The sequence below is a fragment of the Jaculus jaculus genome, chromosome 9 (assembly GCF_020740685.1).
Source record: "Jaculus jaculus isolate mJacJac1 chromosome 9, mJacJac1.mat.Y.cur, whole genome shotgun sequence".
Taxonomy (NCBI): Eukaryota; Metazoa; Chordata; class Mammalia; order Rodentia; family Dipodidae; genus Jaculus; species Jaculus jaculus.
Window position 1 is genome coordinate 86,686,337 of NC_059110.1, and position 18,118 is coordinate 86,704,454.

Here is an 18,118-nt window from a genome sequence, read left to right on the forward strand (position 1 = left end):
CTCTTAGTTTTACTTTTCTGGCCTCTTACAGATGGGTTGCTACTGTCCCAGAGTCGCCAACGTATTGTCTGCCTCAACTCCCTCAAAGCTAATGTGCAGGTATGCTGACATTGGTACAAAGAAGCTTCCTTTCTCTGCTGTCTTTCCACATAAGTAAAAACTCAAGCCCACATTTTGGTCTTCTCATTTCCAGGTGACCACCATTGACCTCTCGGCTTTCCTCATTCTGAACACTTGTATCATTCATTACCGGCACCAGGAATTCTCTCACTGGCTGCACATGCTGGCACTGGAGACCCAAGGATCTAGTTTACCTGTTCTTAAACAAAGGGAAAAAAGGTCATTTTAATTAGTTAATTATTATTATTAACATATTTTATAGGGATAGATCATGTGTTGATACCCTCTTTTCCCTCTTCCCTGCCCCCATTCCGCTGGGGACAGTCCTCAGTGGGGTTGCAGATATCCCCATGGGGCTGTGGGTTATGTGTCATGGGAGCAGCAGTTAGTTATTTTGGGGGGAATTCCTCTGGGCATGATGTCTCAACCTGTGGCTTTTACAATCTTTCCACTCCTTCTTCCACAAAATTCCCTGAGCCATGGTGGGTGAATTTTAATTCTACCTCAGTGATGAGCTCTTAGGAGCCTCTGGATCTCTGCTTTGGTAAGTGTTGAGTATCCCCAGGGCCTGTCTCCTACACCCTAGCACTGATTATCAGGTTCACCATGGAAGCACCATTCTTGCTTATCTCCCCAATTTCTCTGTGGTTTCAGTTGTGGCTTGGCTGAAGTGTGAGGGGTAGTTTTATCTCTTTGGGTCTGGCTACCTCCTGAAAAAGAACAACAGATTTTTTGGTTTGAAGTCTATTTTATCAGATATCAATGTTGCAACACCTGCCTTGTTTCTTTTCAATTGCCGAGAATATCATTTTCCATCTGTCTTTAGTGTGGTGCGTGGTGTGGTGGGTTTCTTGAAGACAGCAGATAGAAGGGCCCATTTATTCTGATCCACCCTGTTAACTTGTCTTTTTTTTTGGTTTTCTGAGGTAGGGTCTCAATCTAGCTCAGGCTAACCTGGAATTCATTATGTAGTCTCGGCCTTGAACTCATGGCAGCCCTCCTACCTTTGCCTCCCAAGTGCTGGGATTAGAGGCATATGCCACCACGCCTGGCAACTTGTGTCTTTTGATGGTGACTTAAGATTATTAATGTTTAAGGTTATAACTGTGAGGTTTGATTTAATCCTTGCCATGATAGGGTGCTTTCTGGGTGTAGTAGACAGCTTCCAGGTCACCAATATGAACTTCCAGACCAGGCATAGTTATGGAGGAAGGGATTTATTGAAGTTTACACATCCATAATGGTAGAAGAAACTGGCCTCCTCTGAAAGAACCAAGCAGAGAAAGAGAAGCCCCAACCCAAAAACCAAAAGCCACACCACATACAAGCACACTTAGGAATTCCAGGCAGAACTCAGGCACTATGCATATCTTCAGATTGAAATTTCAAATACACCCCCACACAGGGCTGGATCCTAAGGTTCACCTAGTGACACCTTCTCCACCCAGGTGGCTGCAGATCTAGATTACAAACTAATAAAATCTTGAATGCACTAGGGACCATTCATTTTAAGCTACCACAATGGGATTTGGTGATTTCTTCTGTTTTGTGCTTTTTTGAACCTGCTGTAATTTTGACTATAGTGATTATTGTCTTGTAGGCTGTTGAGGTTGGTTGTTTAAGGTTCTTCTGTGTGGAGTATTCCCTGAAGAAGTATTCTCTGTAGGTTTAGCTTTGTGTTGTACAATCATAGAGTTGACTTTTTCCATCAGTTTTTCTTTTACCATCTGTTATGAGGGATACTTTTGCTGGGTACAGTACCTTGGATTGGACGGCATAGTTTTTTAGACTTCGAAGTGTTCCATTTACAGGCCCTTCTGGCTTTTCAGGGTTTCCACTGAGAAATCTGAGGTAATTTTGATGGGATTGCCTTTGTATGTAGTGAGTTGATTCTCTCTCGCTGCTTTTAGCATGTTCTCTTTGTTTTCATTGTTAAAGAGTTTTAACTATGATATGCCTTGGAGAGTTTGTTTGTTTGTTTATTTATTTATTTATTTGAGGTAGGGTCTCACTGTAGCCCAGGCTGACCTGGAATTCACTATGTAGTCTCAGGGTGGCCTTGAACTCATGGTGATCCTCCTACCTCTGCCTCCCGAGTGCTGGGATTAAAGGCGTGCACCACCACGCCCTGTTGGAGGTTTTTCTTGGTTGAATTTTGTGATATTGTTGCTATTCACTGTGTTTGGCTGTGAAAATTACAATTTCATGATATTCCATGTGTTTTTCTGGAGCTCCTAATGATTACCTTTGGGAGGAGCAGTAAACAGCCAAGCTTAGCCTTTTCCTTTCTACTTTTAGCCAACCCTAAGATTTGCAAAAACTAAATTGTCACCAATTTGAGAGCTTCAGGAAACTGTTCATTGCTAAGAACCTGTAATAACTTCGTTTTCAAATTAGTGGTGTCTTTTTTGTCCTTGTGTAGAACATTCCCTCAAATCCTGGCTCCCATCATATTTAGCACCTCTGTCTCCAATGTCAATATTTCCATTCAGCTTGGAGATACACCACCTTTTGCCTTGGGATTCAATTCCATCGCCCTGGGTAAGTGTCTGGGATGGAATGGAATAGGAATTTGTCCATTAGTAGAGCTGTGCCCTTTTGATGATCTCTTTCTCACCTTTGTTCAGATTATCAGCACCTCAGACCACAAAGCATCCATCAGCGCAGTGTTCTAACAGTAGATCACCTCTGCTGGCGTGTGGGCAGTGACTCCCACATTCAGCGGGCACCACATCCACCTAATATGCATGTTTGGGGTGAGGCGCTTGTTCTGGACTCCTTTACACTCCAGGTAGGTGAAGACTTTGGTGAGTGGTAGCCTCCACAGCTCCTTATCCTGATCCACTTCAGAGCACTTGGTAGTAGGGGATGCATCAGAGTATTACAAAACTTGGTAACTGCGTGCTTTTCAAAGGGGACCCTCTACTTAATTTTTATTGACAACTTTGATATAGACAACAAACCATGGTAACCCCCCCCCCCACTTTCCCCTTTACACTCTCCATCAGTCTCTCTTATTTTGATGTCATGATCTTTTCCTCCTGTTATGATGGTCTTGTGTAGGTAGTGTCAGGCACTGAGAGGTCATGGATATCCAGGCCATTTGTGTCTGGAGGAGCACATTGTAGGAGTCCTACCCTTCCTTTGGCTCTTACATTCTTTCTGCCACCTCTTCTGCAATGGACCCTGAGCCTTGGAAGGTGTGAGAGATGTTTCAGTGCTGAGCACTCCTTTTGTCACTTCTCAGCACTATGGTACCTTCTGAGTCATCTCAAGGTCACTGCCATACGAAAAGACAAGCTCCTCTGACCAAAAGTGAGAGGGCATTAGTATATGGATATGAACATTTAAGAGAAGTGTTTACTGGGTAGTTTGGTGAACATAATATATACATTTAGCCAGACACCAGCAGGAGTTACACCCCTAGGGCTCATGACTTCCCTTGTCATAGATTTTCAGTATCAAGCATGTATTTCCTCCCATGGGGTGGTCCTTCAGTTCAGTTAGAGAATGGTTGGTTTTTCCTATAAACAACATGCCACTATTGTACCCGTTGGCTCATTTGACCTGGCTGGCCAAACTTAAGGCAAGCAGTGTCCACTATTATCTCCACTGGTGACTTCTATCTCTCTCATGGAGCTGCATGCTGCGTATATTTTTCCAGTTCTCTGTCAGCTGGTCTACAATGGAGGAGCTTTTCAGCTCAGCACCACCAGGATTTCTCAGTGACTTTGCAGCCCAAGCATGTGGAGTCTCTAGCATTATTTTTTAAAAAGTTATGTATTGGACTAGAGAGATGGCTTAGTGGTTAAGCACTTGCCTATGAAGCCTAAGGGCTCCGGTTTGAGGCTCGATTCCCCAGGACCCACGTTAGCCAGATGCACAAGGGGGCGCACGCATCTGGAATTCGTCTGCAGTGGCTGGAAGCCCTGGTGCGCCCATTCTCTCTCTCTGCCTCTTTCTCTGTCTGTCGCTCTCAAATAAATACATAAAATAAATAAACCAAAAAAATTTTTTAAAGTTATGTATTTTTTTTTAAGATTTAGTTTTATTTATTTATTAGAGACAGACAGAAAGGGGAGAGAAAGAGTGTCAGAATGGGCATGCCAGGGCCTCTAACTGCTGCAAATGAACTCCAGATCCATGTGCCACTATGTGTATCTGGTTTATATGGGACATGGAGACTCAAACCTGGGTGTTTAGGCTTCGTGGGCATGTGCCTTAACTGCTAAGCCATCTCTCCAGCCCTTTAAAAAATTTTAAGATTTATTTTTATTTATTTATTAGAGACAGAGAGAAAGGGAGAGAGACAGAGAGTGAGAAAAATTATGTATTTTTAAACAAATTTATTCCTACGCACTATGTGTGAGTGTTTATGGGCATGTTGGGGCCTCTTGCCATTGTAAATACCAGTCACTCGCTTGTGTCTTTTTTTTTTTTTTTTCATTCGGCTTATGTGGATTGTTTGGGAATTGAACACTGGTTGGCAAGCTTTATAATCAAGCACCTTTAGCCACTTTGCCATCTTCTCAGCACCCTACTAATTTTTCACAGTTTCATACATGTATGTAATACATTTTGATCATATTTACCCATTAACTCCCCATCCCCCCTTTCTTTTTGAGTCAGGGTCACTAGCCCAGGCTGACCTGGAACTCACTCAAACTTACAGCAATCTTCCTACCTCTGCCTCCCGAGTTCTGGGGTTAAAGATGTACGCCATCATGGCTGGCTTTGCCCTCTCTTATCCCCTTCCCATTCCTGCTAAACCCTTTCTACTTTTAATGTCTTGTTTTCTTTTGTTTTGGGTTGGTATTTGTGACCCACTGAGAGTTAAATTAGGGTTGTGTGTATGCGTATGGTTAGGATTAAGATATTTACTGGGTTATGGGCAATTTACCAGTGGGTACATCAAGGAAGACATGGCTCCTTCTCCTTGGCTTCTTTTCTAGGGTAGTTATAACCAGCCTCTGGGCCTGTCCAACACGCAGTCAGACACCCTTTTTCTTGATTGTACAATACGAGGACTTCAGGTAGAAGCATCTGACATCTGTGCTCAGTGTCTGTCTCGTATTATATCCTGGATGAGCCCTCAGTCTGGGAAGTTCACTCTCTCGAAGAGGTCTTCACTTGGAGAATCCGTGACATTACTGTGGAAGGTGGACTTGAAGGTGGAAGACATGAACTTGTTCACTCTTTCTTCGCTGGTTGGTAAGTGGGACTGGTCTGTGCTGAAGTGGGTAGTGTGAAAACTTACCAAGTTATGCTGATTCAGTTGCTCTCTTTTTTTAAGGAAGCTGATTATCTGGAATTTCTCTATATTAGTGGCATGACACATTAGAAAGTTTAATATAACTCATGAGCTTCTTGATATTTCTTAGAAGTTTACTAAAGGCAAATATGAAGAAAGACAAAAAGATGGGTTGGATGATGGCTCAACTGATAAAAACAGCTTGCTGCTTAAGCATGAGGGCCTCTCATGACTCCCCAGAACCTTCGTCAAAAGTTGGCATCTCTACATACATGCATACATCACTGCCCACATGTACTCTATATACACACACACACACACACACACACACACAGAGAGAGAGAGAGAGAGAGAGAGAGAGAGAGAGAGAGAGAGAGAAAACAGAAGAAAGAAAAAGCTGTAATGTAGTTAAGAGAATGAATCACATTTAGTTTTCTTTTTTTTTCTCCTTGAAATAGAATCTTGCATGGTAGCTCAGATTGACCCTGAACCTGGAATTCTGCTGAGGCTACCAGGTGCTGAGATTCTAGGTGTCTACCACCACATCTGGCTCTCATGTTGTGTGTAGTTCTGAGGAATTAATGCTTTACAGCCAACTTGCAGGCATTAGAAAACTTGTTTGATTTTTGTCAGATCTATTTAAAGAGCAAAGGGAAAAATAATAGAATAAAGGGAATAATAAAGGAGAGGGAGGATAAGTTGCTGTTTGAGAGCTATGAATCAAGGTTGTCATGATTTCTCAATGTCAGGTGCTTCAGAGGTACGACTGGATACATTGACTGTCTTGGGCGGTGTGGAGACTTCCACTGTGGGAATTGAAGGGCTTGTGCTTGCGCTAGTGAAGTCCGTCACGGAGAAGATGCAGCCCTGTTGCAAGGCTCCTGATATTCCCACGCCAGTGCTTGGCCTCTCTATGCTCTCCCTCACCTATCACAGCAGCATCCGTTCTCTAGAGGTAATGCTGAGGGCACTGGGACAGGTTGGTCTTTTCTGCTGCTTGTAGCCTTTTTCAGTCTTTAAAAGAAAAGTGTTTAAAAGAAAGGTTTATTTCAAAGTGAAAGGAAAAGAAAGCAGAGAACAGGCTTCTCTGGGAGGAGGGGGTTCCAGGACTGAAAATCCACCAGCCCAGTGGGAGCTGGACTGTTGTTAAATGTGGGAAGGCCGCCCGGGCAGAGTTAAGATTTTTAGCCTTTTATTTAAAAAAAAAAAAATTTATGTATATTTGAGAAAGAGATATAGAAGTAGGCAGGTAGAGAGAGAGAATGGACACATCCAGCCACTGCAAATAAACTCCAGATTTGGCACTCCCTTGTGCATCTGGCTTAAGTGGGTCCTGGGGAGATGAACCTGGGTCCTTTGTCATTGCAAGCAAGTGCCTTAACCACTAAGCCATCTCTCCAGCCCAAGGTTTTCAGTCTTTATAACATACATTATGAAACAAGAGAACAATGTTACCTGTTCTGTTGCCCTTCCTCCCTTCTTCATTCATGTTTTTAAACATTTATTTATGTAATTATGCAAACCAACTGGGTTTTATGGTTCACACTTTTAATCCCAGCACTTGGGAGGCAGAAGTTGGAGAATCACCATGAGTTCAAGGCCATCCTGAGACAACATAGTGAAGCCTGGGCTAGAGTGAAACCCTACCTCGAAAAAACAAAACAAAACCAAAAAACCCAGGGCTGAATAGATGGCTTAGCAGTTAAGCACTTGCCTAAGGACCCAGGTTTGATTCCTCAGTACCCATGTAAGCCAGATGCACAAGGCAACCCATGTGTTTGGAGTTTGTTTTCAGTGGCTAGAGGCCCTGGTGCACCTATTCTAATAAAATATTTGAAAAATATGCATACCAGTCAGGTATGGTGGCACATGCCTTTAATCCCAGCACTTGAGAGGCAGTGGTAGGATTGCTGTGAGTTAAAGGCCACCCTGAGGCTACATAGTGAATTCCAGGTGAGCCTGGGTTAGAGTGAGACCCTACCTCAAAAAGCTATACCCCCAAAAAACCCTAATAAAATAATTTAGTATTTGATAATTAAGGGGACTTTTAAAAGAAAATGATCTGATGTCATTTTGTGGGAGTACTTGGCTTTTTTGGAGGCTAGTAGGAATCCAAAGATGGTGGCAGCTTTCCAATCTCTCTCTCTCTTTTTTAAATATTTTATTTTTATTTATTTGAATGAGAGAGAGAATGTGCATGCCAGGGTGTCCAGCCACTGCAAATGAACCCCAGATGTGTACGCCCCCTTGTGAGTCTGGCTTACGTGGGTCCTGGGGAATCAAACCTGGGTCCTTTGGCTTTGCAGGCAAGCCCCTTAACCGCTAAACCATCTCTCTAGCCTAATCTCTCCCTTTTTAAAAGATATATTTATTTTTATTTATTAGAGACAGAGGGAGAGAGAAGAGAGTGAGAATGGGTGCACCAGGACCTCTAGTCACTGCAAACAAACTCCAGACGCATGTGCCACCATGTGCTTCTGGCTTATGTGGGACCTGGAGAATAGAACCTGGGTCCTTAGGCTTTGCAGGCATGTGCCTTAACCACTAAGCCATCTCCAGCCCTTAGTGTCTCTTACTGTTGGTTGTCTATAGAAGCAGGCTGTGATGTGCTCCGATTTGTCAGATCTCACCTTCCTTTGGAAATTGGAGTTTGCTTTTCAGAGACTGGAATGTGAGAGATTTTTTCTGTCTTGGAATTTAAATTTCTCTAACCTTTTAGCTGACAAGGGCTCTACTCAATTGCTATATTATCCTGTGTGACCGGTATTATTATGCTACCTTTTAGAAATTAAGATGCAATCAATTGATGAAACATTTCACATTGCACTTGTTTTTAGACAGTAAATAGAATGACAACTCACACGCAGAAACATAAAGCTAAATGATTTATTGAGTACTTTCTGTGTATACTAGATGTATTATGATAGATAACCAGTGAATTAAAACACATGACTTCTACTATTTAACATTCAGGTAGAGAGTTTTAAAAATGTAACTACTTTTTAAAACAATGTTTTATTTTCATTTATTAGAGAGAGAGGATAGGCACATCAGGGCCTCTGGCCACTGCAAATGAATTCCAGATGTACATGTCAACCATGTGCATCTGGCTTACGTGGATCTTGGGGAATCTAACCTAGTCTTTAGGCTTCACAAGCAAGTGTCTTAACCACTAATCCATCTCTCCAGCCCCCCCCCCTTATTATTACTATTTTTTTGTTTGTTTTTTCAAGGTAGGATCTTGCCCTAGTCCAGTCTGACCTGGAATTCACTATGTAGTCTCAGGGTGGCCTCGAACTCATGGCAGCCTACCTACCTCTGCCTCCCAAGTGCTGGGATTAAAGGCATGTGCCACCATGCCCAGTTTGTAAGTGCTCCTTAAGTGTGAGATAAATGACAATTGTTAGCTCAGAACATTAGTGCTGGGGAGAACATAGCCGACAGTATTTAGGTTGTTCAGGAAAGACTCGTGGGTGGATTTAGTTCTTGTGCCAGGTATGCATGTAGTCATCTCTGCCAGCTCTGCTGCATTGAGATATGGTGATTGATAGAGTCTTTTTTTCTTGCAGATTCAATGTGGTGCAGGGCTGACTTTGCTCTGGAGCCCTCCAGATCACATGTACTTGTACCAGCATGTCCTGGCCATCCAACAATGTCGAGAACTATTACAAGCCACTGTGTTTCCCGAGGTTGTTCCATCCTGTGTGCCAGAGACTCCAGGAACCACTTCTGAGACAGAAGATCATCTCCACGAGCCATCCCCGCCTAAGAGGCTACTCAACCTGACACTGGAGGTTAGCACAGCCAAACTGACAGCATTTGTAGCTGAGGACAAGTTCATTACCCTGGCTGCAGAGAGTGTGTCACTGAACCGGCATGGAGGTTCGCTGCAGGCTTACTGTCCAGAGCTTGCTGCTGGCTTTGATGGTAATAGCATCTTCAACTTCAAGGAGGTAGAGGTGCAGCTGCTACCTGAGCTGGAGGAGATGATTCTCCACCGGACCCCCTTCCCTGCACTGCAGACCCTCCGGAATCGTGTTTGGCTTCTGTCCTTAGGATCTGTCTCAGTGGAGTTTCCTTATCAGTATGATTTCTCTCGAACTTTGGATGAAGCTGTGGGAGTTCAGAAGTGGTTAAAGGGGCTGCATCGAGGGACTCCTACTTGGGCTTCTGCAAGCCCTGCCCCACTCCCACCTGATCTGCTCTTGAAGGTTCAGCACTTCTCATGGGTTTTCCTGGATGACATTTTTGAGGTGAAACTTCATGATAACTATGAATTGATGAAAGACGAAAGTAAGGAGAGTGCCAAAAGGTTGCAGCTGCTGGATGCCAAGGTGGCTGCCCTTCGGAAGCAGCATGGTGAGTTATTACCAGCTCGAAAAATTGAGGAGCTCTATGCCTCTTTGGAACGCAAAAACATTGAAATCTACATTCAGCGCTCCCGTCGTCTCTATGGCAACACACCCATGCGCCGGGCACTGCTCACTTGGAGCCTGGCAGGGCTAGAGTTGGTGGCTCTGGCAGATGCCTCCTTCCATGGACCTGAACAAGTGATAGAACAGGTTCGAGAGCTTGATCCTGGCAGCCCTTTTCCTGCTGAAGGAGTAGATCTAGTCATTCACTGGTGTCGAATGCTCAAGTGCAGTGTCAAGACCTTTCTGGGTAAGTAGAGCTCCCCTTACTTGTGGTGTTTGTCCTGTGAGCTCCAGGGAACTCCCTGAGTGATTACAGAGGAGGTTGGTTTTAGCTGGGTGGGGTTGCATGGCTAAGCTTCCCTTTCTTTGTTCCCGAATTTCACCCTGAAACTACTCAGCTGACATGAAAGAACAGCCAGTAGGTCATCTTTAAGGTCACTGTGGGTTTGGATCTCTGTGCTTTGCACTTCGCCTTCTACTCTATGGACTTTATGACTTTTTTTTCCCCTTTGGTTTTTCGAGGTAGACTCTTACTATAGATGAGGCTGATGTGGAATTCACCATGTAGTCTCAGGGTGGTCTTGAACTCAGTGATCCTCCTACCTCTGCCTTCCAAGTGCTGGGATTAAAATCATGTACCACCACACCCAGCTCTTTTAGGACCTTTTTTTAGCTTTTCTATTTGCCAGTTTCCAGCCTTTGCTCTTACAATTGATGATCAATACAGACAAGTAGAAAGAATGCTAAGGGGAAAAAATGTCTGAAAACAGCACCTGAATAGGCAACGTCTGTCTGCCCTTCAATGATAGTTCGGATTAGAGACTACCCACGGTACCTGTTTGAGATCCGTGACTGGCGACTGATGGGTCGATTGGCTGGCACTGAACAGAGTGGTCAGCCTTGCTCCCGTCGACGTCAAATCCTGCAGTTGGGGCTTCCATGGGGTAACGTGGCAGTAGAAAGGAACATGCCCCCGCTCAAATTCTACCATGACTTCCACTGTGAGTACAGGGTGTGGTTGGCTTGGCTGAGGGGTATTTGTGGTGACTTGGACGGGTGATGAGCTGAGACTCTTTTGGAGTGAAGGTAGAACAGAAGAGTGGAGTTGTGCAGTATGCTATTCCTTCTGTTTTCCTGTTCTAGCGGAAATCTTCCAGTATACAGTGGTATGGGGCCCATGCTGGGATCCTGCCTGGACACTGATTGGGCAATGTGTAGACCTCTTGACCAAGCCCTCAGCTGACCCCAGCCCACCCTTGCCTTGGTGGGACAAGAGCCGTCTTCTTTTCCATGGGGACTGGCACATGGACATTGAACAAGCGAACCTGCACCAGATGGCCACTGAGGTGAGGGGTCTCGTGGAGTCATTTTCCCACTAGAATAGTGTGGTTGTGGTCTGTATAGCATAAGGGGGAAAGAGAAGGGTTCTGATTTGCGACATGGTTCTCTTATCCATATCATCCTGTTCTTGGGGATTGTTACAGGATCCATATAATACAACTGAAAATATGCACTGGGAATGGAGTCACCTTTCTTTCCATTGGAAACCTGGTCAGTTTGTGTTCAAAGGTGACTTGGATATCAACGTGAGAACAGCCTCTAAGTGAGTGGTGTGAAGGGTGGGGCCTGCACTGGGTGGGTGAGTCAGGGTGGAGGGAGAGGGGGAAAACCAAGGGGAAGCAAGTGATCACCGAGGGCTGGGGCTCTGTTGTGAGGCAGGTATGATGACTGCTGCTTCCTTCACCTGCCTGACCTCTGTATGACACTGGACCTGCAGTGGCTGTGCCATGGGAACCCCCACGATCACCACAGTGTCACCCTGAGGGCCCCAGAGTTCCTGCCTGAGGTGCCCTTGGGCCAGCTTCATGACTCCTACCGGGCCTTCCGCTCTGAGAACCTCAATCTCTCCATCAAGATGGATCTGACTCAACACAGTGGGAGTGAGGCTTGGGTTTTGGGGAACAGGGAGGGGCTGGAGGATGAGCCCGGGAGGAAGGGATTAGAAGATGGGTTTGGGACACTGAGGACTTGACTTTAACTTGAAGAAAGGACAAGATGGATAGAGGAGAATTTTGGTTGGGTGTGGGTGGATGTGTATTAGTATCGTTTTGGTCTAACAATAATATAAATGAGGTGGCTTATGAGAAACTGAGGAGAGACACTTGATTCTTACAACTCTATAGTCTGGGAAGTTCAAGGTAAAGGTGCTGGTCAGATTCAGTGTGTGATGAGGGTCCACTCCTTGTATAGGTGACACCTTCTTGCTGTGTCCTCAGATGGTGGAAGGATCTAGTGAACTCTTTTGGTTCACACTTTCAAGAACATTAATTTCCTTCATGAGGTTTCTGCCCTCCTGATCTAATTGATGACAATGGCCTGCCTCAACACCATTATCACCTTGGTGTTTAGGATTTCAACATAAAAATTTGGGGGAGACACAAACATTCAGACCATAGCCGTAGGTGAAAGCAAAGAGCTTACATAGATTCTTGAAAGAGAGGGTGTTGGGGGCACTGAATAGGAGGCTGTTTAAGTTTTTAAATCACTAAACCTGAAACTAGGAAAGAACTTAGCTTCACCTTGGATATATCTATCTTTTCTTTTGCAGCAATATCCCAGCCCCGAATCCTGCTATATAGTAGTACTCTGCGCTGGATGCAAAACTTTTGGGCAACTTGGACAAGTGTCACAAGACCTATCTGTAGAGGAAAGCTCTTTAATAACCTGAAACCCAGCAAGAAGAAACTTGGCCAGCACTACAAGCAGCTTTCCTATACTGCACTCTTTCCCCAGTTACAGGTTAGGCACTACATCTGATATCTTCTGATCTTCCTTCCTTCCCTCCTTCCCCTCCCTTCTTTCCTCTCCTTTTTTCTTCTCTCTTTCTTTTCAGTATCATTTATCTGCATGTGTGTGTGGGTATGGACATGGCATAGTCTCTTGCTACTGCAGAACACCAGATTTTTGCATCTGGCTTTATGGGGTTGCTGGAGAATTGAACCAGGGCAGGCAGGCTTTGCAAGCAAGCACCTTTTCCACTGACCCATCTCTCTAGCGCCTTAGTTTTCTTATATTCTAATATATCGAATCTCTTATGACATTCTTTCTTTAGTTTTGTTCTTTCTTGTTACCAGGTACATTACTGGGCTTCATTTGCCCAGCAACGGGGCATCCAGATTGAGTGTAATCAGGGCCATGTCTTCACTCGGGGGACTCAGCGGCTTATACCTCAAGGTAAGATCAAAATCTCCTTTCATTTCTCCTAGCTTCTTCCTTGTCCTTTTTCCATTTCTCAGTTCCATTCTCCTCCCTAACGACTCATATTATCCTTCCATACTTTCTGCATGGACTGTGCCTCCTTTCTCAGCGGGCACAGTGATGCGGCGCCTCATTTCTGACTGGAGTGTCACCCAGATGGTGAGTGACCTAAGTCAGGTGACTGTTCACTTGATGGCCTCACCCACGGAAGAAAATGTTGATCACTGCCTTGATCCCTTGGTAACAAAGACCCACTTGTTGAGCCTGTCTTCACTCACCTACCAGCGGCACAGCAATGGCACCACTGAGGAGGTACTGTCTGATAATAGTCTCTTTTGGCATCAGTTATGTTAGTAGCTATCTCAGTTTGCTTGAGCAAAATAGGTTAGACTGCTGCGGCTTAACCAGCATAAGTTTATTTCCTATAGCTCTGGAGGCTTTAGAAGTGCTAGCATGGCCAGGTTCTGGTGAGGCTTTTCATTCTGGGTTTCAGATAGCTGTCTTTTTTTTTTTTTTTTCCCCTGTGTCCAGTGGGATGAAGGAGGAAGGGCATGGTGGTGCATGCTTTAAAACCAACACTCAGGAATCAGAGGTAGGATTGCCATGAGTTTGAGACCAGCCTGGGCTACAATGAAACCTTGCTTCAAAAAAAAAAAAAATTTATTTGTAAGCAGAGGAAGAGAGGGAATGAGAATGAACATGCCAGGGCTTGTTGCCACTACAAACAAATTCTAAATGCATGCACCACTTTGTGAGTCTGGCTTTATGTGGGTACTGGGGGATTGAAGCTAGGCCATCAGGTTTTGTAACCAAACACCTTTGACCACTGAGCCATCTCTTAAGTGCAAGAGTAAAACAATTTTTTTTCTTTTTTTTTTTTTAAGGTAGAGTCTCCCTATAGCCCATACTGACCAGGAATTCACTATGTAGTCTTGGGATGGCCTTAAACTCACAATGATCCTACTACCTCTGAATCTCAAGTGCCTGGATTAAAGGCATGAAATGCCACACCCAGAAAGAGTTAAATTTTATGTTGCTTTGTTTTTTAAGGTAGGGTCTCCCTCTAGCCTAGGTTGACCTGGAATTTACTATGTGATCTCGGGTGCCCTGGAACTCATAGCGATCATCCAATCTGTTTCCCAAGTGCTGAGATTAAAGGCTTGTAGCATCACGACCAGCTTTTTTTCTTTTTAAGAAGTACATATATTTATTTATTTGCAGAGAGAGATAGTCGAGAGTCAGAGAGAATGGGCCTGCCAGGCCCTCTAGCCACTACAGACAAACTCCTCCAGATGCGTGTGCCACTTAATGCATCTGGCCTTATGTAGGTATTGGGGAATTGAGCTCCAATCATACCTTACCCACCAAGCCATCTCTCCAGCCCAAGAATAATTTTTTTTGCTGTTATTATTATTATTATTTTTTTTTCCGAGGTAGGGTCTCACTCTAGTCCAGGCTGACCTGCAATTCACTCTGTAGTCTCAGGGTGGCCTCGAACTCACAGCGATCCTCTTACCTCTGCCTCCCAAGTGCTGGGATTAAAGGTGTGCGCCACCATGCCTGGCCTCTGTTATTATTATTAACAACATATTTTATATGGATACATCAGGGCTAGTGCCCCCTTTTCCCTTGTCCCTGTTCCCCCTCCCCCCAAGTAAAATTTTTTTAATACTTCATCTGGTGCTGACTTTTCCCCTTCCCCCTGCCTGCCACACATACAGTTATGGAAGAATTTTAAGTTGAAACTCATAGAGACATAAAAAGCATTAAGTATAGTTAGGGTATGAAGTAATATACAAGCTAAGTCCAATACTGTTTCTTTCTTCAGGGTATTTCATTCTCTTTCAGAACTGGTTTATTATGTAACAAGCTTTTATCTGCTTTTGTGTCCAGGAGCAATGCTGGCAATGGCTACATGATTCTTACATCCTTTTCCTGTTTCTTAGGACCTCTCTACTCGAGATGGGGATCCTGCCTTTCATACACACCAGCTGTACTTGGTAGATTTACGGATTTCCTGGACAACCACCAACCGGGACATTGCTTTTGGCTTATATGATGGCTACAAAAAGGCAGCTGTGCTCAAACGTAATCTCTCTACTGAGGCCCTGAAGGGTTTAAAGATTGATCCCCAGATGCCAGCCAAAAAGCCAAAGCGGGGTGCCTCACCTAGTGCTCAAGTCCCACCTCATGTCAGCACTCCTTGCTTCAGTGGACAGCCTGATAAGGCATCATCGGGAGGTAGGCTGGGGAAGATGAGACTATGAGTTTATGTTTAGCACAAAGGCAGGGTTTGAGGAGTACTAAGTTGTAAATGTAGAACTGAAATTTAGTATTTTTCTCTATTAGGTCACCTTAGTTTTATATACTAATGCTAGGGAGCCTTTCAAAGATCTGATTTGTAGCCAGGAAAAGCGAATGAGGAATTCTGGGGTCAAAACAGAATGAAAGCTGAGCATGGTGGTGCATGGCTTTAATCCTAGCACTCGGGAAGCAGAGGTAGGAGGATCGCCATGAGTTCAAGGCCAGCCTGAGACTAAATACTGAATTCTAGGTTAGCCTGTGCTAGGGCAAGACCCTGTATTGAAAAACAAAAACTGGGGCTGGAGAGATGGCTTTAGCAGTTAAGGAGTTTGCCTGCAAAGCCTAAGAACCCAGGCTGAATTCCCCAGTACCCACGTAACCCAGCTGCACAAGGGGGCACATGCATCTGGAGTTCATTTACAATGACTAGAAGTCCTGGTGTGCTTATTCTCTTTCTGCCTTGGTCTCTCAAAATAAATAAAAAATTAGAGCCGGGTGTGGTGGCACAGGCTTTTAATCCCAGCACTCAGGGAGGCAGAGGTAGGAGGGTTGCCGAGAGTTCAAGGCCACCCTGAGACTACGCAGTGAATCCAGGTCAGCCTGGGCTAGAGTGAGACCCTACATCGAAAAAAATAAAAAATTAAAAACAGGGCTGGAGAGATGGCTTAGCGGTTAAGCACTTGCCTGTAAAGCCTCAGGACCCCAGTTCGAGGCTCATTTCCCTAGGACCCACATTAGCCAGATGCACAAGGGGGCGCACGCGTCTGGAGTTGGTTTGCAGTGGCTAGAAGCCCTGGCGCGCCCATTCCCTCTCTATCTGTCTCTTTCCCTCTCTCTCTGTCACTTTCAAATGAATAAATTAAAAATGAACAAAAAAAATTAAAAACAAAAATCTAGAATTAATGGTTGGAGAGATGTTGCAGTGGTTTAAGGCACTTGCCTCCAGTACTTCCAGTAAGCCAAATTTGCAGCAACTAGAGACCCTGGCACACTCATTCCCATTCATTTATTTCTCCCCCCCAATAAATAAATGAAAATATTAAAAAAAGCAAAAACAGTTGGGTAAAAGAAAGAAGCAAAGGGTTAAAGAACTATTTAATGCTTTTTATTGTTTTGGCAGTACTGAGAATTGAGCCTAGTTCTTGTGCAAAGATTCTACCACCCATAACTTTCATATCTGATGAATTTACTCAGTCAGCAAATGTTCACTGAGTACTTAGCAGGCATAAAACACTGCCCTGGGTTCAGTGAGTGATACATTCTATATCCCTCAGCATGTTTATCTTCTCTAGTTGAGTAAAGGTTCCTTTATTCACTCCTTCACAAATTCATTGTAGCTGTACTGAGGGTAATAATGTGTCAGACATGGACATAGGGACTGGGGATCCAAAAATACATGGAAGTTCAGAAAATAATAAGGAGTAAGATATGTAAATTATAATTTTCATTGTAAAAATATGTTGTAAGAATGTTCAAGGGTACTATAAGCCTCCAAAGGAAATAATTTTATATATTTACATATAGTATAGGCAAATCTCACAAAGACAATTGAGAGAAAACTTTAAGAGGTAAGACTTCAGGTGGTAGGGAAAATAAACAAATGCAAGAGAGTACGTGTGTGTGTGTGTGTGTGTGTGTGTGTGTGTATTTTTTTTTTTTTTTTGAGGTAGGGTCTTACTCTAGCCCAGGCTGACCTTTTTACTATATAGTTTCAGAGTGGTCTTGAACTCATGGTGATCCTCCTACCTCTGCTTCCCAAGTGCTGGGATTAAAGGCCTGCATCACCACGCCCGGCGAGAGAGAGGGGGAGGGAGGGAGGGAGGGAGGGAGGGAGGGAGGGAGTGTGTGTGTGTGTGTGTGTGTGTGTGTGTGTGTGTGTGTGTGTGTATACATACATATATACATACACACACACACATATACATATACCTACATTTTTTTTTTTTTTTTTTTTTTGAGGTGGGGTCTCACTCAGGTCCAGGCTGACCTGGAATTAGCTCTGTACTCTCAGGGTGGCCTTGAACTCATGGCAATCCTCCTACCTCTGCCTCCTGAGTGCTGGGATTAAAGGCGTGTACCACCACGCCTGGTTTAAGAGTATATGTTTTTATGTTTGTTTGCTTGTTTTGTTTTTTTGAGGTAGGGTTTCTAGCCCAGGCTGACTTGGAATTCACTATGTACTCTCAGGGTGGCCTTGAACTCACGGCAATCCTCCTACCTCTGCCTCCCAAGTGCTGGGATTAAAAGCGTGCCCCACCACACTCAGCTGCAAATGAATATTTTATGGTGAAATTGAGAACAAGATAAAAATTGTTAAATGGTGTATGAGAGAAATGAGAGACTATGGAAGCTGTTCCTGACTGGAGTTAAGCAGGCAGTGTAATCAGGGAAGGATTTATTGAGAAAGTAGCAAAAGTGTATTATGGATTGAACACTAGGAGTAGAGAGAAAAGGTGGTCAGTACATAGGAATGGAGAAGGGAAAGCTTCGTGTAAACAAAGGTGAGTGTAAACAGTCTTGTTAATATGGAGAGTGACTAAAGGAAGCCAGGTGTAGTAGCACATACCCTTTAACTCCTAGCACTTGGGAAGTAGAGGTAGGAGGATCACTGTGAGGTCCAGGTCAGCCTGGGCTAGAGTGAGACCATGCCTTGTAGAGAGAATAACTAAAGGAGAGAAGTGAAAATAGGCTAGAATAGAAACAAGGATGTAGATCACTGAAACCCTTTCATACAATCCTACAGAGATTTTAGCCTATATTCACTAGGGAA

The 18,118-nt window shown here is 44.1% G+C and overlaps 1 protein-coding gene across 1 annotated transcript in view; it reads left to right on the forward strand.

Annotated features, from left to right (window-relative positions):
• The window catches only part of Kiaa0100 (KIAA0100 ortholog), a 44,404-nt gene that overhangs the window by 5,435 nt on the left and 20,851 nt on the right, over window positions 1-18,118 (forward strand). The window contains exons 10-24 of the mRNA XM_045158111.1: window positions 32-99; window positions 194-339; window positions 2,543-2,661; window positions 2,748-2,911; window positions 5,073-5,331; window positions 6,121-6,326; window positions 8,941-10,033; window positions 10,596-10,787; window positions 10,930-11,132; window positions 11,271-11,389; window positions 11,506-11,726; window positions 12,395-12,585; window positions 12,921-13,020; window positions 13,154-13,356; window positions 14,991-15,285. Of these exons, the coding sequence (XP_045014046.1) occupies window positions 32-99; window positions 194-339; window positions 2,543-2,661; window positions 2,748-2,911; window positions 5,073-5,331; window positions 6,121-6,326; window positions 8,941-10,033; window positions 10,596-10,787; window positions 10,930-11,132; window positions 11,271-11,389; window positions 11,506-11,726; window positions 12,395-12,585; window positions 12,921-13,020; window positions 13,154-13,356; window positions 14,991-15,285 (3,579 nt within the window). The remainder of the gene's footprint in view (window positions 1-31; window positions 100-193; window positions 340-2,542; window positions 2,662-2,747; window positions 2,912-5,072; window positions 5,332-6,120; window positions 6,327-8,940; window positions 10,034-10,595; window positions 10,788-10,929; window positions 11,133-11,270; window positions 11,390-11,505; window positions 11,727-12,394; window positions 12,586-12,920; window positions 13,021-13,153; window positions 13,357-14,990; window positions 15,286-18,118) is intronic.